This window comes from Brassica napus, chromosome C9 (assembly GCF_020379485.1).
Source record: "Brassica napus cultivar Da-Ae chromosome C9, Da-Ae, whole genome shotgun sequence".
Lineage (NCBI taxonomy): Eukaryota > Viridiplantae > Streptophyta > Magnoliopsida > Brassicales > Brassicaceae > Brassica > Brassica napus.
In genome coordinates, this window is record NC_063452.1 from 51,908,603 (window position 1) to 51,931,253 (window position 22,651).

A 22,651-nucleotide genomic window follows, 5' to 3' on the forward strand; every position below is an offset into this window, starting at 1 on the left:
TTCAACACCAAGTGGATAGATTATAGAAATGAAACATTATAATGGTTCAAATGTGCAAATCCAAAACTATCGTCTCCAAAATCACAATACCAAAAACATAGTATACTAAAAAGCAAATTCTCGAAAAGACAAAACATTAAGAGAACTAAAAAACGCAACCTTTCACTCGTGAGGAACATCAATGTCTCCATTGACAATCTCCTCCTGAAGATCCTTTGGGTCTCTCCCATCGACCGTGCACCCCACAGAGACGCAAGTCCCCAAGATCTCCCTCACCGTTCCGCTCAACTCCTTGGCGATAGACCTCGGACGCATGATCTTAGCGATCTCGATGACGTCATCAAACGAGATGTTCCCGTTGTGTTTGATGTTCTTCACCTTCTTGCGGTCCCTCTCGGGCTCCTTCAAGGCCTTGATGACCAGAGCCGCGGCGGAGGGAACGACGGTGACCTTGGCTTGACGATTCTGGACGGTGAGCTTGACGGTGACTCTCAGGCCTTTCCACTCTTTCGCCGTCTCCTTGGCGATGTCTTCTCCGATCTTTTTGGGCGCGAGACCGAGTGGACCGATCTTCGGGGCGAGTGAACTCGCTGCTCCGACCTCGCCTCCGGTGACGCGGACGTAGACGTCGACGATCTGAGATGGGTCCAACTTCGGCGGCATTTTGTCTTAATCTTTTCTCTCTGTCTCTGTCACTCACTCACTCAGCTTTTTAGGGTTTCTCAATTATAAAGGAGCGTGCCTAGTAACTAGGGTTTTGATGGAAATAACGAAATTACCCCCGGTACCGGTTTGGTTCCTTAACCGGAAATCAAAAGCCGAGTGTCGTTGGTTGATTGAAAACCAAGATTCAAGAAATTCATGAGTTCGTTCGTTCATTTTATAAACTCCGACTTTACTTCGGTCCGGTTCAATGGTGTGGATGTTCGTGACTGCAGGGGTGGACAAAATATTTTTCAAATTTTATTCGATCCGTTATTTGTTTCGATTCGATCCGAAAAATCCGGATTTCCGTAATCTTACAAATCGAAACAAATACTAAAATTCAATATTCGTCAAAGACGAAGTAATTCATGAATACTAATTTTTTTTAAAACGGATATCCGATCCGATCCGTGATTTACATATATGCATGTACATTTATATATAAAATTATATATAACTTTATATCTATATATAAATTTTTACTATTTTTATCCACTACATTAATTATTTAGTTATTAAATTCTAAAAATATGTAGTTTTAATCGGATCGACGGATCGAATCGGATATCCGGTAAAATATACTGATTTTCCGAATATCCATAACACCGAATATCCAGAAGCTTACAGATCGAATCGAATCGAAAAATCGATTATCCGTGAGGAGCGGATCAGATCACGGATATCCTTAAAATTCTGGATATCCGCTCCCTGCCCTCCCCTATTCGTGAGATATGCAATTTACATGGATACTTCTGTATAATTGAATACAGCCTCGTTAGATTTAAACGCCCAATGGGTTTCGTTTTCGTTTTCATTTTCATTTTATTTTCTTGTCAGGAACCTTCGTGTTAAAGAATATGGAATTGGCTCAATAGACCTCCACTTGTATGTGCACAAAAAAAAATTATATACTCCATTTTTTTTTTTAAACTGATATACTCCACTTTTGTTGCACAATAAAGAAGATTTAATGAAGTTTGAACTGCTATAATTTGTAGTCTTATATGAAAATGAAGTCATGTCTCTGTAATGCTGCTAAATTCCACTGGAATGTTCAGGGCATGTACCACCAGAGGCGGCCTTGGACGGAAGCGGGAGAAGTTGGTCATTGTATATTCATTAGCTTCGATGGTAATCCTAAATTTTAATGTAGAGGAGGTGGAGAGTTCGACATACCCTAATAACATTGTTTAAAATATTTTTCTTCTTACAAAAAAATGCAGACAAATAGGCCACTTTTTCTAGATCAGCTTCCAGCCAATAATTACAAGGACTGGCTCAGTGTGCCACACAAGATGTTTACACTTCGATCGGAATCTTGCATAACAACTGAAATCACTAGGCAGTTTGAGTGAGCTTGTCTCCCAATTCTGTTATCTTTTCTTCTTTTTAATTCTGTTTATAGTTTTGAATGCCTCATTCCAACAACTTGCAGTTGAGTCTTGAGATATTGTGTGCTTATAGTTCTCTAAATTTGGTCGCTTAGGACTGAATGAAAAAAAACTATTTAGTGTTTTTTTTTGTTTTTTGTTTTTTTTTTTTTGAACTTAAAACTATTTAGTGTTTTAGTTTGATTTTCGGTTTAAAGAAAATAGACCAAATGAAAGCAAATCCTTTGAAATTTTGAGATGGGTGTTTTTTTCCTTTTTCAAGTTTTTAATAATAATTTCTAGAATTGTAGTTTTGTAGGAATCACGTGTAAATCATTTTGTAGTTTTTGCTATAGAATTGTGGACATCTATTTGCATCAAATCAGCTCTACGTGCTTTTGAATCTTTATAATGGAAATCTTCATTCTATCTATCTATCGAAAAAAGCTAGACAATTATAGACATATATATATATAGTGCCGGTCCGGACTTATGTGGCATCACAAAAAAATTATGCCCTTAGATATAATTAAAAATTTTACTTCATTTTTAAGTATTTTATCAGAATAATGTAATATACTATTAGATCTTAATTTGTTAACCAAAATAAAATAAAATACAAAGAGATAAAATTTTATTATTCATGAAAATAATGATTTTATTGATGAACTTTGAGTAACAAAAATATTTAAGCCAGGCTGATTACTAATCTTATTTTAACTTTTCTATAAAAAAAACATAAATTGTATAGTATGTCAACATCTGATAAATTACATTAACATCAACATCATTTTTCCTTGTCGTCAGATCGATTTGGATCAAAATAACGGTATATTGTATATGTGAAGTGACGTAACATCAACATCATTTTACCATGATATTTGTATATGTGAAGTTATGTGAAGTGACTTAACTTCACATATACAAATATCAGGGTACTTAAATACTCCCTTATACAATCGTGATATGTCTTTCTTATATTCTAAAGTTTTTAGTTTTTGATGAAAGACACCTTCTGGAGGCTGTTTCCGAAAGGGAAATCACATTGACGGTATGGTGTGAGGTGCCAACACATCACTCCCATACCTAATGATGATAAACTTCCGATCAGACTCTGTTTTCTTTTATATAAAAAAAGATTGTTTTTAAGTGTTTATGCAGGATGAAGAGAAGCGTAGAAACAGCAAAAATCTGTGACATGCTTTTCACAGCAACGTCTCATCGCCTTGCTGATTTCATCTTCTCTCTTGGAAACTATTGCTTGCAATTGAGTGACAGAGAGAGAATAGACGTTAAGCTGAAGATCACATCTGATCTCATGTTTGTCAATCAAATGAAATATAACTTTCCTATCTTTTCTGACTTCATGGTGGAGAATAGGTTTAATAGAGAGCATCACCGTGGAGAATAGGTTTCTTTTACTGCTGCTCTCTTTGTTTTAATTGTGACTTGGAAGTTATCTTTTCATATTTATTTTTTTTTCCAAAACAACTAATATGAGGCGTGAGAGTGCCAGTGTTGTCATCGTAGTAGTAAAGTACGTTGATCCAGCTGGTGAGTGGCATGACTTATTAACCTTCTTCTTCCATTATAATTAGAGTGCCCAAGTATTTTTCCTGTTAAACCCTCTGTCCCAATGTTATATATTGAATGACAATTTGATTGCTCCTTTGTTCAATTAGACAAATCTTCTTTTTTTCTTGTGGTATGTATGTAGTAATGATTCTTTTCAGCTCTTTGACAGTAGAAATACATTTAGCTCATACTTTGCAAGGTTCTTCTTCCCAATGTACATGCAAAATTAAAGTTGCATTTGTTTTAGAGTTGCTGCTCCCGGATGTTTTTCTGTCAATAAAAGTGTTTCTTTTCTCTTTTACAGTATCTCTTTTATTTACAAGGTTCCACAGCTTACCACAACAATAGGGGTGATTCACAACGATAGAGATAATGTTGTAGTTCTTGCACATTTTTTTTTTGTCGCTTGACAAATTACAATTGTTGTCTTATTGCGGAATGTAAAAGAAATTGCAAAAGCTCATTTTTTTATACAAGCTCGAAGATGAAGTGGTATAAATACTTTCTTTAAAGTTCACTTAAGTTAAAGAAATGGGATAAAATGATCTCAAGGGATTGTGATGACAATGTAAAGCCTAACTAAAAGGTGAAGAAAAGTTAGTGTTCAAAAGTGTGCATATTTGTGGAATAGTCCAGTAAAGCTTATTCCAAATAGCTTTCATTTTTTTTAGAAACACGTGAGTGTTGTTACGTATTTGCATGTAGAAAAAAAGATTGACATCTTTCAAATGAGGTATATATAGAGAAGTATCTCTTGGAAGCTTTTGAGAAAGATAATTTAATTCAACCATTGTTATCTTTCAATAACCACTAGATCTTCTGCTGGCCAACTGAATGTATCTTCCACTGTTATATTGGAGTGAGTGATTGACGATGGTAGTTTTCACTCGGAAACGATCTTATTTGGTTCCCTACAAATCATAACATAGGGGAGAGGGGTTGACTAAGTCGAAGCTTAAGAACTCACTTTGGAGAGCGTTCTCTTTGAACTCCACAAACAATGATGTCTAAAAAGCCATGATTGTTAGGAATATATAAGAATATATAATAAAGCTCTAGAAATCATGAGTAAGATGAAATCATGCAAAAAATATTTTTAGAAATCATATAATTTTCCAAAAATAATTGTGCTAACTAGCTAAGACTTGGTTCCAAAAGAATTATATATATCTTCACGCATTCATTTACATTATATTAGGCAACAAAACCTATAAATTATGCAGCCAAATATTGTATGAAGCATAAATATAAATTTATGTTTTTCGAAAATATATGAAATTTACTTTATCAAGAAAAAATATAAAATTAAACATGTTTTAGTAGTATTTTAAGGAATTTTTTTTTTAAATAACAAAACATGCGTGTAATATTAAAAAAACGACAAATCAGCAAAATAATATTTTATAGTACTGGGTAATTCTATCTATGTTAAAACAAAACAACATCTCCAAATTATTTACCAATCTAGGTCTTTCTAAAATTAATTAAAAAAGTTTTACACAATTAAGATGTTTTAAATACATCATAAGAATGTACAAAATCTCTAGCTCATTAAACTGGATAAACCAGTAACCACATTGTTTCTCTTAAGTAAAATCCTATTGTTTAGCCTCATACAGAAAAATTATTTAAAAAAAAACATTTGTCTCCCCAAAAAGGTGTGATCTTGCTTTCTTTCCAATCAGAGCCAGACAACTATTCTAACTAATTATATTTTATCCATAATAATTAATAATAAAAATTAAACTAGGCGGGACAAACTATTGAGAGCAAACTGCATAATTTTATTGTAGACCAACATAAAAAATAAAAACAAAATTATGAAATTTACAAAGTCTTAAATCTCATGGTACGTCCAAGTGACATGTAATTTAGGGTGAGACCGCATCCACATATATAATACAGATCATTCAAGTAACAACAATACTCTCGATGAAAGGAAAATATTTCCCATATATATATTCATACAAGTACATTGACCATACATAACTTTCCATAGTTAATGGTGCTATGGTATGTTTGGTTATGCGAAGTTTGTTTGGTTGAGAGATGGTGTATTTTTGAGTTATGGAAAGCGAGGGTTTATAACCACTTCAAAGAGAAATATTGATGGTGAATCTATAGGCATTAATTGTAAAGAAACTGAAAGTAATTATGTATTTGTTAAAGAGATGAAGTGGTGACTTAATGGTTTAAGGGAAGTGGAAATGTTGAACGGAGGTTGGACGGAGGTTGGAAGCTAGGATGAGAACCTAAGGAGGTTTCGTCGTTTTTGGTATGTATACATTAACATAGTGGACGACGAGCTAAATTTGAGTTCAATATGTGTACATTCGATAAAGCAAGTTTGCAGGAATGTAGTATATTAGATAACTCAGCAATACAAAAAATACAATTATCGCTATGAGACATATAACGTTGGAGATAGTACATTTTCAAACGAATATACTGTTCAAACCAATATAATTCAGTATAATATATATTAAATACAAAATTATATACAAAATACAATCTTAAGATACATAATATTTTATATTATTAATAATTATTTTCTTTCATCGTATATTCACATATAAGAATTTATATAAAAATAAAAATATCAAATATGTATCATCTTACATAATTAATAATATTTGTTTGTTTTGATGTCACAACCTTTGAATGAAATTGTATATTCTACGTTTGCAGGAATAAAACTTAAAAAAATGATAATATAGTTATCCAACAAGTAGATCTTTTTAAAACAATATAATTAGTTCATCACATTTGGAACAAATAAAAACAAAACACCCAGTGCCAGTAAAACTCTCTAATAATTTAATGTAAAAGAAAACTGGTTGATAATAGTTGAAATAATATTGGACTACAAGGTTAAAACTCACAAGAATTGAAAATTTTAAAACGAGTTTGAATATCATTTAGTTAAGTTATTATTTTCATTATTTAGCCTGAATAATATGTTACAGTGAAAATACCAAATTTAAGTGTTTAAACATATAAGCATTGTTTAATTGCTACTAAAACATATTTAACCTTACTATTTAAACATACAAAAAATAATGAGAAAAAAACTACATAGTATGTTTAAACATATTACATATTCAAACAACAAAAAAACAGAGTATGTTTCTCCTCATATATTATATATCCTACATAGTTTATATACATATAAAATTTCTGCAATATTTTATATTCACACAACAAAATTAATTGTAAAATTTTAAAAGTAATTATGCGCGCGTAGCGCGGAAAACGATCTAGTCTATTTTAAAGATAAAACTAAGGTTTGCATAATTAAATGGTTTATTTAATAATATATGTGATAGAATCCATGTTCGAAACTACGCTAGGCGCTAGTCGGGCGGTGACCCCAGACCTATCGAGTTACCAAAAAATCGGGGATTAAGCGGAAATTAATCGGAACCTTGTTTTTAATACAATTTAATATATTTATAATGTATTTATACGAATATATGTGATAAGTAAATGTCGAAACATCATATGCGAGTGGTTTGGGACGCATATGATACTCTAACAGGTGTCGGGTTCGATTTTCCGGCAATGAATCTGTGACACCCGTCACCTCCTATCTGGAGAACAGCGTGCCACCAACAATATCTCATAACACAATAACCCATATACAAGACTCCACTCACCCTAAGCCCAAATAAAATCCGAATAAAAAGCCCAGTAGCACCAATCCGTCCAAATATCATATACTCATCTGTCTCACCTGAAATGGGGAAGAAAGAGGGGTGAGTAACGGGGAAGTCACTCAGTGAGGTATGAGATACTAAACCCGAAGTCCATGGACCCGGACAGAGCACTCCGAATAAATATAATTTAATTCTAACACGTTGCAAACACGGTACCTAAAGTACCCAAAGATCACACAACAGTCCTAGCGAGGTGCACACTCGCTGCCCACTAACAGGCCAAAGCACCACCGAATATGTGCTCAGTAACACACGCCCGTAGACGATTTATCGACCTCGAAGCCTTGGCACAACAGGTCGACTAAGCTGTGCCGCAGCATACACCACACCCAATGTACTGGTCTCCGGCCGACACACAGAATTACGTCTCCATGGTCGGCTAACACCCAAATCACCTCAATATACTTTATACATATATATTATCAATTATAAATGAACAAGCACTGTTGAACCATCTAACACCCTAGTTCCGGTTTAAGCAAAGAGCCTAAAACTAAACAAGCAATGACATACTCGATTTCACACAGACGGAACACATTAGAAACAAATTATACTTATTTGAGGTCCTAAGCCGTGTAAGAGAAGTTTGGGAAAAGACCCTCACCTTTGCTACGGGTTCTGAAGAAACCTGAGGAAACGCCGAATGGACCTTTACGGCTCTAACAAAGCAACTCCGGAACTCTCTGAAATTAGATCAATATGATATTCTGGCAGAACTGAACCATAGAGAAAATAGATGAATAACTCAAGAACTGACCGTTAACTTTTCGACCCCTCCGGTCATAATGTAGTCCTATGTGTCATATATCCATAGACACCAAGTTTAATCCGATAGGACACCATTTGCTTAACCAAAGTAGCTTCATCTCCAGGCTGGTCGTAAACGCAAACTGCACCAATACCTCTCACGAAAACAAACATAACTCTCAGAAAATAACTCTCAGAAAATAACTCGGAATAACGATCCGCTTGCAAGAGATGATAGATAAGAGAATTAACTACTTACTGAGAAATTTCCAGACTGAAAGATTTTGTTTCTGTCGACCGTTTCTCACTTACACCGAGACTGGTCGAAACTGTCTCTAAAATTAAATAGCTTTATTCTTTGCCAAGAAGAAACGTCAATAACTTTCTAACCGTACGTCGATTTGACGATCAGATAGATGATCTGAAAATCTGGCATCGAGATCTTTCCAATGATATCTTGCCCGTTCCCTGGTTCCTTCTGTATCAACGGTAAAACGCAGATGAAGTTGACTGTTCGCGGATCCGATCTGTAGATATCAGTCCCAAAGAAACAACCATAACTCTTAGATAAGAATTCCAAATGACGACCTGCTTTCTGTTCCCCCAAAACGTGTCTGCTGAGCTGTAATCTCTCTTTTCGGTTGGTGGGATGGCTTCTCTTTCATGGTGGCTGTTCCGGTGACGTTCTGGCAGGGATTTGCCATCCCCAAAAGTCCCTGTCAGAGGCCACCACGAAATCCATCTTAAATAAGAAAACTTTAGGGTTTTCTGCAATGTAATTGGGTCTTATTAGGCTAAATTTTCCCGGACCGAGATTTGGGTCGTTACAATTCTTCCCCACTTACGAGGAATTCGTCCTCGAATTCAAATCCTGAGTCAGCTTTCCAATACAATCCTTAAAAAAAAATCATTCGGATAGTCAATCCTCATCTGAATTTGATCTCACTTTGATCACGTCATGGAAGTCTGATACACTGCTGATAAAATAACTGCAATCAACTGCTCCAATTCGCTCCACCGGAGGATACAGTCCATTGTATCTCGGTTTTAATTGCTTCAGCTTATGAGTCTTAAGTCCTCCCTGAAATGTCATTATTTTTAGGTATACTAGATTGCCCATATGTAACTCCAAATCCTTACGACGCTTAGCTGCATAAATCCTCTGCCGTCATGGGCGTCCCAAAGCCAATCCTTGAGCATGTCCATTTGCTATACCATCTCTTGAAGCATTAATAGTTCTAACTCATGTCACTCCCTCACTTTGGTCCAACAAAGTGGTATACGACAAGGCTTACCATAAATAGCCTTATACGGTGTCATCTCAATGCTCGAACGATAGTTGTCGATGTAGGGAAACTCTGCTAGATGTAATGCTTTTTGATCTTCCATCCCACTGTATGACGCAATCCCTGAGCATATCCTCTAAGTCTGAATAGTCCTCTTTGATTAACCATCTGTATGCTGATAATAAGTCGTATTCATGTGGATCTTTGCCCCAAGTTCCTGCTGAATGACTCCAAAAATGTAGACGTGAACTTCGAATCCCAATCCGATACAATGTTGACATCCATGAAACCTCACAACTCAATAATGTAGGTCTGCTCCAACTGATTAGCTCTGTCTGTCTTCTTAATTACTTAGGAAATGGGCTGACTTGGTAAGTCTATCCATGACTACCCATGTGGCATCCTTTCCACATATGGTGATTTAAAATCAAATAACAATGTCCATAATCACCATGCCTCATTTTCACTCCGGCAAAAGCAAGTTCAAAAATAACATGATAGATAACTGATCCTCTGTCATAGCCATCTGACATGTCTGACACTGTAACGCAATGAAACTACAACTTTCTTCATACTAGACCAATTACAGTTAACACTTCATATCTTTGTACGCCTTGGTGTTCCCGATGGGTAGAGAAACACGAGTGATGTATTTGCTATAAGATTCCTTTTCTTAACAGCTTATCGTCCAACACACAACTCGGTTTTGGTACAGGTACATCCCGCTCAACACTTATGATAACAATACTCCCAATATCGATCGTCTTACAAAGCCATAACGCTAACATGCGCTTGGGGTATCCTCCATAGCAAAACTGCCTACTCCAAAGTCCCAAGATCATCTGTCTCTCCATCGATAGTAATGGCACACAATCTGAGACTAGCAAATATCCCAGTAAACTCATGAACTTCTTTGGTTCCTGATACGTCGCTCATGTGCCTACCCAAGGCATTTGTCACCTGGTTGTCTTTACCAGATAGTATGCAATATCCAAATTGTAGCCTGCTACCAACTCAATCCAACTGCACTGTCCAAGTACAAGTTTTAATGAATGAAGATAGATTTCATCCTCCAATGATCCCAGGGAATCTGAACTTTCTTCCTGTACAATTACAATCTCCAAAACTATAACGCAAATACCACTGCAGCCACTACGACTCATGAATAGGGTAGTATGTCTCGTGAGGTCTCAACTGATGCGATGTATATAGAATGACATGATCCTCATGCATCAATACAAAATCCGCAAACGCTCATCATTCTCCCTCTACTCCAAGAATAACTCAATGGGATCGTCGATGAGTACAATCGCACTTATCCAAGTGCTCACAAAAACGTCATTCATAAGTTTCCTAAATGCTACGGGTGTGTTCGTCAACCCAAATGACATAATCACAAACTCATAATGTCCATAATACGGAAGGCTGTCTTCCGCACATCCTCGGTATCTATCGCAATCTGGTGGTGTCGTGATGCCAAGTCGATCTTCAAGAACCATGAACCTCCTGTAGCTAATCCAACAACTCATCAATATGAGGATATCATGTTCAAGTCAATGTAGTTGATACGAAGACTGAAACTTCCATTTTTCTTCTTTACAAAAATAATGATGTTCCCCACAGTGAAGTACTCGGTCTGATAAAACCCATGTATGATGAATCTTCCATATGCTCTTTCAGATTGATCATCTCAGCTGCCGCTAATTGGTGTAGAACTCGTGAAACAAGTGTTGTCCTTGATTCCAATTCAATTGTAAAAACGTCTCATGTGTCTGGTGATGGCCGTTCCAAAGGCCACAAATACATCCTTATAATCTTTAATAACAAGAAGATCCTACAACTCATATTGTCCAACATTCCTAAGCATCAAAGTGGTCGCCAAAAATCTCTCTGCTCTTATATTCAATAACCCTTGAGCATGTAGCATGCATGCAATAAAAACTCCCATCAGCTCCAGCAATATCAACTCTTTCCCTCAGGCAATCCAACACTACTTGATGTCGTGACAGCCAATCCATTCCAAGGATGACATCATAAAACCGTAGTTCCATCTCTGACGATTCCCCGAACAAATCAGTCCTCCGAACATAACTGTACACTGCAATGAATATAAATAGGTCTCACATCCCATGCCAGTTGTTTGAACTGACACATCTCTGAAACGATCAACAATGCCAAAAGCTAGTAAACAAAACCAAGTGTCACTCCAATATCAATACAACGCAAGCTGCTGCACCCCAATTCAAAAGCGATCTCCACGAGTTCACAAACCAAATATACCTCCAAAATAGTCAACATACTCGTACACAAAAACAACACATGCCAAACAATGGCTCACACCTCATATCACGTAATCTCCCGTAACAAAAACTCGTGGAATGATTGCTTGAAGTAGGGTGCAAGCAAAAACGTCACATATCCACTCCTGGATAATCTCAGAATCATGACCGAAGAAACTGATAACTCCTGAGAAAACTGACGAACTGAGGCATCACACATCTGCTACTGAAAATCTGGCTAGAACCTTGTTAGTCGAAGGATGAATGACGATGATTTTACTCATCGTCATAGAAAGAGACAATTGAGTTAGTAATTACTGGACATAATGGTGCTAAAAGAACTTCGCAAACATTTTTTTATTATATATATATAAATAATTTATATATTTTTAAAAAAAAAACGTAGGAAACCGAATCCCCTAATCGCCATCTCGGGTCGAGGCCGGGACGGAACCCCGCTCTGATACCAAATGGTGACACCCGTCACCTCCTATCTGGAGAACAGCGTGCCACCAACAATATCTCATAACACAATAACCCATATACAAGACTCCACTCACCCTAAGCCCAAATAAAATCCGAATAAAAAGCCCAGTAGCACCAATCCGTCCAAATATCATATACTCATCTGTCTCACCTGAAATGGGGAAGAAAGAGGGGTGAGTAACGGGGAAGTCACTCAGTGAGGTATGAGATACTAAACCCGAAGTCCATGGACCCGGACAGAGCACTCCGAATAAATATAATTTAATTCTAACACGTTGCAAACACGGTACCTAAAGTACCCAAAGATCACACAACAGTCCTAGCGAGGTGCACACTCGCTGCCCACTAACAGGCCAAAGCACCACCGAATATGTGCTCAGTAACACACGCCCGTAGACGATTTATCGACCTCGAAGCCTTGGCACAACAGGTCGACTAAGCTGTACCGCAGCATACACCACACCCAATGTACTGGTCTCCGGCCGACACACAGAATTACGTCTCCATGGTCGGCTAACACCCAAATCACCTCAATATACTTTATACATATATATTATCAATTATAAATGAACAAGCACTGTTGAACCATCTAACACCCTAGTTCCGGTTTAAGCAAAGAGCCTAAAACTAAACAAGCAATGACAGATTCGATTTCACACAGACGGAACACATTAGAAACAAATTATACTTATTCGAGGTCCTAAGCCGTGTAAGAGAAGTCTGGGAAAAGACCCTTACCTTTGCTACGGGTTCTGAAGAAACCTGAGGAAACGCCGAATGGACCTTTACGGCTCTAACAAAGCAACTCCGGAACTCTCTGAAATTAGATCAATATGATATTCTGGCAGAACTGAACCATAGAGAAAATAGATGAATAAATCAAGAACTGACCGTTAACTTTTCGACCCCTCCAGTCATAATGTAGTCCTATGTGTCCTATATCCATAGACACCAAGTTTACTCCGATCGGACACCAGTTGCTTAACCAAAGTAGCTTCATCTCCAGGCTGGTCGTAAACGCAAACTGCACCAATACCTCTCACGAAAACAAGCATAACTCTCAGAAAATAACTCGGAATAACGATCTGCTTGCAAGAGATGATAGATAAGAGAATTAACTACTTACTGACAAATTTCCAGACTGAAAGACTGTCGACCGTTTCTCACTTACACCGAGACTGGTCGGAACTGTCTCTACAATTCAACAGCTTTATTCTTCGCCAAGAAGAAACGTCAATAACTTTCTAACCGTACGTCTATTTGACAATCAGATAGATGATCTGAAAAGCTGGCATCGAGATCTTTCCAATGATATCTCGTCCGTTCCCTCGTTCCTTCTGTATCAACGGTAAAACGCTGATGAAGTTGACTGTTCGCGGATCCAATATGTAGATATCAGTCCCAAAGAAACAACCATAACTCTTAGATAAAAATTCCAAATGACGATCTGCTTTCTGATACACATATATCTATGAGTGTAGAACATAACCTCAAAATTTAGCTTCAAAATACTCATATTTGATCGATCGTTCTTCTGTTCCCCCAAAACGTGTCTGCTGAGCTGTAATCTCTCTTTTCGGTTGGTGGGATGGCTTCTCTTTCATGGTGGCTGTTCCGGTGACGTTCCGGTAGGGCTTTCCCATCCCCAAAAGTCTTTGTCAGAGGCCACTATGAAATCCATCTTAAATAAGAAAACTTTAGGGTTTTCTGCAATGTAATTGGGTCTTATTGGGCTAATTTTTTCCGGGCCGAGATTTGGGTCGTTACAGAATCTTTCTCTTATTTTTTATCAGTGCGATGCTGAAATTTTTTTTTAAGAAAACACATGTATTTGTCCCACATCGGTTAATAACAAGAGAGAGAAGTCTTGAAGTGCCTTATAAATACAGGTACCAAGCCACATAATATCTCAGACGAATGGGCTTTTGTTTTAGAGCACAATATTTGTCAAAGAAGATTAATTGTTACGCGGTTTTAATCGGTTTTAATCCGATTTTTAAGCGCCTAATCAGGTATTATTAGATTAAACGGTTTTCCGATTAATTCTAGCGACTTGGTTGAAATCGTGGCGGTTGGATTCTGCCAAGCGCCTAGTCGGACGACTAATCGGCTAGGCGGCCGCCTTTTCGAACAGAGGATAGAATAGACTAAAAGGTAGGGAATATAATGAAAAGCAGTGAAAATGGTGAATTAAACTCATCACCTATAAGACTTGACGAGAAGGAAATAAACCATTAGACTATAAAGTACTATATATACAAGAATTGGAGCCCCTAAATTATATAGAAATTTTGGCCCTGTATATATATATGTGTGTGGGTGTTACTGGTCAATAATAGGATGTCCCCAGTTATATACTAGTGATTAGACTGAATATTCTTATCTGATTTTGTGATGAGGAATATACAATATGCTTCCGGGAATTGGCATTGTGATTGAACTTTGTAAAGAGGAATGGGTCTACATACTTAAAATCATAAATCAATATCTTCTGTATTGAAAACTTAGAAATTGATCAAAGTTCAAAGAATGTAAGACAACGCCAATGATGCAATATGTATATATCCATACAAGAGATAAAATATTTAGGCTCTCTAAATAGCAAATTTATCGGATTCAGTAATAACTGGTGCTGATGTACATGCATGCGTATGTGTATATTCACTTCAAAGATAATTGCAGAATAGTCACATTGATCTTCAAATCGTCTGTTTTATCATTGACTCATAGTCATATTTCCCAATATATTACAAGAATACTCGTTTATTGACGTAGAATTATTCTGGTGGACAACATGTGTTTGACAACGAGCAACTTTGCAAAACAAAAAAAATGGTTACATGATCATAAAATCTTCCATTATCAAACTGCAAGTTTTCCTATTTCGTTATCCTAACAAAAAGAAAATCATAAAATAGCATTTTCGTTAATTTTTCCTTAAGAAAGTAAAAACATTTCTTTTCGAAACTTGCAAAAAAGTCTTGTAAATTCACATGCTAAGATTTTTAAAACAAGAATTACAACTGAAGTATTTTAAAATCTTTTAAAATACTTGAGATTTTCAACAAGAATTACAAACAGTTGAGGGCACTAATACTTGAATTCTACCGCAAAGAAAAACTTACTTAAAACTATAACAAATGTGTTAAATTCTACTTTGCATATATGTTACACATTTCTCTTGCATTTTTTATGCGTGGCATATCCTTTCATAGACCAACTGAATTACATGAAAGGAATATATATTGATCATTTTAAAAGACTCCACACAACATAAAACAGGCGAATGTTTCACCACTAACTTAAAAAAACTTGTAAATTTCATAGTCGCGCTTTTCCCTGAGCGTTGTGACTGGCTGTGTCTTTTTAAAACGATTTCAAATTATAAATTTACTTATTATGTTATAGTTTCACCTCGTAACTTTCGGGAAAGGATAACATGATTGAACAAAGCTTTTTCTTTTTAGGTTTTCGCAGTAAAGTCACTTTGTTATCATCATCACCACACAGAGCAGTATTTCAACTTTTCCTTTTATCTAATCATTATTATAATCTGCCTAATAGTATCGATGTGCCCACAGTGTCGACACTTTAAAAAAATAGATAATGCTTTTATTTTATCCATTTCTAAAGTGTATTAATATACAACATAGGCCACATCAAAACAAAAAATCTATAAATTTTGATTAAATTTGTCATCTATTTCGATTAGAACTAAAAATATAGATATCTGTAATTTTACGAATCAAAACAAATATTAATATATAATATTCATAAAAAACAAAGCAAATCATAAAAACTAATATTTTCATAAATAGATGTCTGTTTCAATCCGTTATATGCATATATGCATATATTTTAGGAATTATATATATCAGTTATATAAAAAAATTATTTATATAAGTTTATAATATTTTATATACTAAATTTATTATATTAGTTATTTAAATTTTTGTAATAAAATAAATTATTTTTATTACATTTGGATTTTATTTTGTTATATTTTTAAAAATATATTTTGTATGGATTGAATTTAATATCCAGTTAAAAATATAAAATTTTATAGATATCTAGAACACTTAACATTTGAGTGGATACGAATCGAATTCGATAACAAATCGGATCACGAATACTTCAAAAGCTTTCGTATATCTATTTGTGCTAAGCCCTAATACAACATTTCAGATAACATAAGAAAAAACACGCACACTATGCTTTTATTCTTATAAACCTCTAAAACAGAAACATATATGAAAAATTATCAAAAATATCACATTTTTAATATCATTTTGCATGTTTATCTTAATTATTTTTACTTTCATTTTAGAAGTGGTAAAAAGACACTTATGACCATAGGATTAACAAATCTAGACTTTGGGTTTAGTGTTGAAAGGTAGGGTAAGGTTTTGGAATATATAGTTTAAGATTCTAATAAATATATAAATAAATACTATTTTTTTTAAATAGTTTCAAAAATAATTTTTAATTTGAAAAAATCAAAAAGAAAATTAGAAAATCAAAAATAATTATTTATTATATATATAGAGTAAGGGTATACAAATTTTTATCTTTTAATGAAGAAGATATTCATAAAAATATATATTTAGTGAATGTAAACATGAATAATGGTACTACAATGTGGTAAACATTAAAATTCCCCATCAAATATGGTGAAAAGGCATTTGATTTGAATAATAATGTAATGCTCAATCAAAAGAAAGAACAACAACATTCTAACTTGCCTGAAATCATCTCAAATCTGAATGATTCTCTCCATTTCACTTCAAAGAACATGTAAAAAATTTATACATTAAAATAACCTCAAATATTAAAAAACAAAAATATAAAATTATATTTTTAAAAAATATATAATTACATTGTAGAAATAAACTTATACATCAAATATGGACCATTTATAACCATTTAAAAGTTAATTAAATTTTAAAATATGAATTTTCAGTCTTGTGCTAACTGTGTCTATGAGTTAATTATTTCATAAGGAAAGAGCCGACTAGAATAATATTGACCATGTAATTTGATTAAACTATAGAAATTGCATGCACTGACTCAAGAAAAAAAAAACAAATTCACCAACTAATCACAATCACATTTTATCTCCTCTTTTATTTTCATATCACTTTTTATCCTCTTTCTAAAAATCTAATTTTTTTGTTATTTCACAAATAACTCCTAAAACCTATACGTCGACCCCGATGTAACAAAAACCCATGAATTAAAATGTGTAGATGTGGATAGACACAAAAACCTCTATAAAGAAAGAGAAAACATTATAGGTACAACACATTCACATTATTTTCCACGCAATTCTAACATTTTCACTCGACTGTATCGTGTTTTTATTATATTAACCAAAAATATTTTATAAGAAAATACAGATTATTGGTTTTAGATTACGTCAATTTTGCAACATGCCCAAAAATATTGACACGATTCTCAACCATTTTTATTGGTATTTTTAAAGCATAGTCCAATAATTATGTATGTTAAATAAACCGAGAATATTTGTTTTACATTTATTTTATTTTCCTTTATATTAGTAGAAGAAGGGTAAAACATCTCGATCCAAAGAACCGAACTGAACTAGATTTGAAAGCAATATTAAACACAAACTAAAACTGATTAAATATTCAGAATGATCTAAAAGTTTAATATTCAGATAACCAGATCCGAATCTGACCCAAACTAAAATATTTTGAATACCAAAAATATCTAAATCATAATTATATATTTAAATATGTTAATTATTTTGAATTTTATATCTATTAGATATTCAAAAATAAGAAAATATCTAAAAATTATCAACATAATCACAAGTAAATATCTAAAAATAACAGAAAAATGTTCAAAATAGTAAAAATATATATTTGTTCTCCATCCAAATACTTAAATTGAAATAATTTTATGTAAATTTAAATATTTAGTCTTACATTATTCAAATTTTATGTTCTATATTATTTTATTTTAATATTAAGTATATTGGATTTTTGTTAAAAATACATGATTAAGATGGGTCTCCGAACTCAAATCCGAACCGAACCCGCAATTGTTCGAACCAAATTCAAACCAAAATTTATAAATATCCTAATACAATTTAAATTTCAAACCTTAAAAATCTGAAATCCGAATAGATTAATTGAATTCGAACGGATATATGAATCCTTATCCCCAGAAAAAAAAACTATACAACAAATTCTTTAATACAACGTACAATAAATAATTTAATAAACTATTTTACTCTGTGTATAGTGCGGATTATTACCTAGTGACACTAGTTAATTATTTCATAAGGAAAGAGCCGACTAGAATAATATTGACCATTTAATTTTTCAAATTACATTAAGCTATAAAAATTGCATCCACTAACTCAAGGAAAAAAAAATTTACCAACTAATCGAAATCATATTTCCTCTCCTCTTTTATTGTCTTATGACCTTCAATCCTCTTTTTAAAAAGGGAAATTGGGCTGGGTAGCCATGAAATAAAACATAATTAGCTATGCAACTAAAAAAACACCATCCACTATTACTATAATATATACTATATTATCCATATTTTCCGGTTAATAAGCGTATAAACTTCTTCTTTTTCATCTACCTACCACAATTACTATTTCTTTCAACCCACTATCATTTTCTGTAAAAAGTAATTTCAATCATTTGGGTTTCTGTCCATCCCTGTAACTATTGTCACCATTTTTTTATAACTAAATATGTAATCTTCGTTTTCGTATTTTTGCAATCACATCTTTCATAACAACCGCCTTCTCCTTGATACCGGTCACCACCTATTCCGCTGTAATCAACACCACTCATATATACTGTAAATTTTTAGTTGTACTATGTTATTTGAATAATATGTATTATGCTATTTGTTGTTATTATTCTATTTTAATAGTGACTCATATTATGTAGTATGTATATATTTTTGATATTTAGGTTAGGATTTATATTTATATTAAGGATTTAGTGATTAATGTTTTAGATTTAGTTTATGGAAATTTTGGATTGATGTTAGGGTAACCGTTACCTCATTCCATGCAATCAGACATTTTAAAATTTGAACAATATATATTATGTTATTTTGTTTGTTACTATTCTACTTTGATAATAAGTATGTGCATATTTTGATATTTGAGTTAGAGCTTATACTTTCTTTTAAAATTTTATGGAAGGTTTGGTTTGACACTAGGGTAAACATTACCTCATTTTATGTAATCATACACATTTCAAAATTTGAACTATATGTACTATGCTATTTGTTTGTTACTATTTTATTTTAATAATGTTATATAATATATATTATTTGCATATTTTGATATTTGAATTAGGATTTATATTTTTTGTATGGTTCAATGATTAGTATTTTAAGTTTACAGAAGGGTTGGATGTTCATCAAACTATTTAATAATTTGATTAATATGAACTATACCATTTAGCATGTTATATTTTTTTAATAAAATATCATAACTATTATTGTGGATGCTATACCAACCAACATTCCTACAACACCATTTTCCATCTAAGTGACAGAGTATCACCGTCAATCGACTTTAGAAAATAAGAAAATCAGAAAAAAAATGCTAAGAGATTTAATTATGTCAACGTCAATGCTATATTTTTAATTTTGTTTTTAAAATTGGCTATTATACAAATTAACCTTTCTAAAAATCTAATTTTATTTTTTTGTTATTTCACAAATAACTCCTGAAAACTATGCGTCGACTCCATGTAACAAAAACCCATGAATTAAAATGCGTAGACGTGGTCACGTGGAGAGACGCAAAAACTTTTATAAAGAGAGAAGAAACATTATTCGAACAAAACACTTAAATAAGCAAAAGTGTGACCAATGGATGTTCAACGTTCAACGAATACCGTGAAATAGATTAAAAATTAAACCACGCGCAAGTATACCTCAAACGCCGAGTTAAACCTCGACGAGACGAGAGAAATATCGAGATATTATTTTCGAGCTGGCGAGATATAAGCGCGTCAGATGCGGGTAGTAAGTGGGTCCCATCTTCACGTGGGTTCCATCCAATCTAAATGATACCACTTGTAGTGAGAGTGTGAGACTGGTCTCTATTGACACGTGTATCAATCGCAGAGACTGGTGCTTTGTCTCTCACTTTGCCTTTGGAAATAGGGACTGGCGAAGGAGAACCCAGTCTCACACGAGTCACGACAAAAACTTGATCAAGCTTTGGTTTTATGAAAAACGATACCATGTTAAGACTTGGTAGAGTACTGACATTTTCATACCATAATATATAAAACGCACAAAATGAAAATTTAATAATTACAATACTACACTTTAAAATATTTCTGTCGTAATTCTTGTTGGAAACACTACAAGAAAACACATGCTTAACGACGAAAATTAACGAGGAAAAACAATCCTCGTATATTTGCGTCGAGCTTACGACGAATTTACGTGAAAAACTAAAGTCATCGTTATTTCCTCGTAACGTAACGACAAAACTGTTTCGTCGTAAAGTGGATGTAACTTTACGAGTATTTTACGAGGAAAAACTATTTCCTCGTAAATACGACGTAAACTTTGCGTGGTATTTACGAGGGAATAGTTTACGTGTATTTAGCGAGGAAATGTTTGAATCCACCAACTTTATAGGTGTTACACGTTTTTTTTGCCCACCTAATTAATTTTCGTCGTAAATTCATAGCAAAATTACAACTACCTGATTCGAATTTTCCTATAAATATGGATGTTTAAACATCATTTTAAACACACCAACAACAAAAAACGTGAAAGAAAAAAAAATGGCTGGCTCCGGGAATATTTACGAGTTGCGGAAGTGGATGTATATGCATAGAGATGCTAACGGGAGAGTGACGAAAGAATACCTTGCGGGTCTGGAGACATTTATGCATCAAGCAGATTCAACACCGCTCGCCCAAGAAAGTGGTAAGATGTTCTGTCCTTGTCGGAAATGCAACAATTCGAAACTGGCAAACCGTGAAAATGTTTGGAAGCATTTAATAAATAGAGGTTTCACGGCAAATTACTATATCTGGTTTCAACATGGAGAAGGTTTTAATTATGATCAGAATGAAGCTAGTAGTAGTAATAGCAATTTTCAGGAAAAAGAACCGGTTGATCATCATTTGCATAATGAACATAGTTACCAGCAGGAGGAGATGGTAGATTATGATAGGGTTCATGATATGGTAGCTGATGCATTCGTAGCTCATGATGGAGATGAAGAACCTAATATAGATGCAAAAAAGTTTTACGAAATGTTAAACGCGGCGAATCAACCACTTTACAGTGGTTGTAGAGAAGGTCTCTCTAAATTGTCGTTAGCTGCTAGAATGATGAATATTAAAACTGATCACAATCTACCTGAAAGTTGCATGAACGAATGGGCGGACTTGTTTAAAGAGTATTTGCCGGAAGACAATGTGTCTGCTGATTCTTATTATGAGATTCAGAAACTGGTTTATAGTCTTGGGTTGCCTTCGGAGATGATAGATGTTTGCATCGACAACTGCATGATCTATTGGGGAGATGATGAGAAGCTAGAAGAATGTCGATTCTGCAAGAAGCCACGATTCAAGCCGCAAGGACGGGGACGTAATAGGGTACCGTACCAAAGGATGTGGTACCTACCAATTACAGACAGATTGAAAAGATTGTATCAATCAGAGCAGACTGCTGGAAAGATGAGATGGCATGCCGAGCATACTCAGACGGATGGTGAGATGACTCATCCATCAGATGCAAGAGCCTGGAAACATTTCAACAAAGTACATCCAGATTTCGCTAGCAATATCCGGAATGTGTATCTCGGATTATGCACAGATGGATTTAGTCCGTTCGGAATGTCAGGGAGACAATATTCATTGTGGCCAGTCTTTCTTACTCCATACAACCTGCCACCGGAGATGTGCATGCAACGGGAGTTACTATTCTTGACCATATTAATACCTGGTCCGAACCATCCAAAAAGGTCCCTGGATGTTTTCCTACAACCACTGATAAAAGAGTTGAAGGATTTGTGGTCAACAGGGGTGAGGACGTATGACTGTTCAACGAAGACGAATTTTACGATGCGAGCGATGCTTTTGTGGACCATAAGTGATTTCCCTGCCTATGGGATGTTGTCTGGATGGACTACACATGGGAGATTAGCTTGTCCATATTGTAATGGAACGACAGATGCGTTTCAACTGAAGAATGGTAGGAAGACAAGTTGGTTTGATTGTCACCGTCGATTTCTTCCCATTGGCCATCCTTACCGAAGAAACAAGAATTTGTTTAGGCACAAAAGGGTTGTGAGAGACACTCCTCCTCCATATCTAACTGGAGAACAAATTGAAGCGCAAATCGACTACTACGGAGCTAACGAAACAGTTCGTTGGGGTGGTAATTGGCATGTCCCTCGTAATATGCCAGATTCTTACGGTGTTCATCACAACTGGCACAAGAAGAGTATATTTTGGGAG

At 34.5% G+C, this 22,651-nt stretch overlaps 1 protein-coding gene across 1 annotated transcript; it reads right to left on the reverse strand.

The window, feature by feature from the left end:
• Window positions 1–976, reverse strand: LOC111205369 (60S ribosomal protein L12-3-like). The gene has a single exon (XM_022701079.2). It carries the CDS (start codon window positions 661–663, stop codon window positions 163–165), a length of 501 nt encoding a protein of 166 aa, XP_022556800.1. The 5' UTR covers window positions 664–976; the 3' UTR covers window positions 1–162.
• Between the last annotated feature and the right edge of the window lie 21,675 nt (window positions 977–22,651).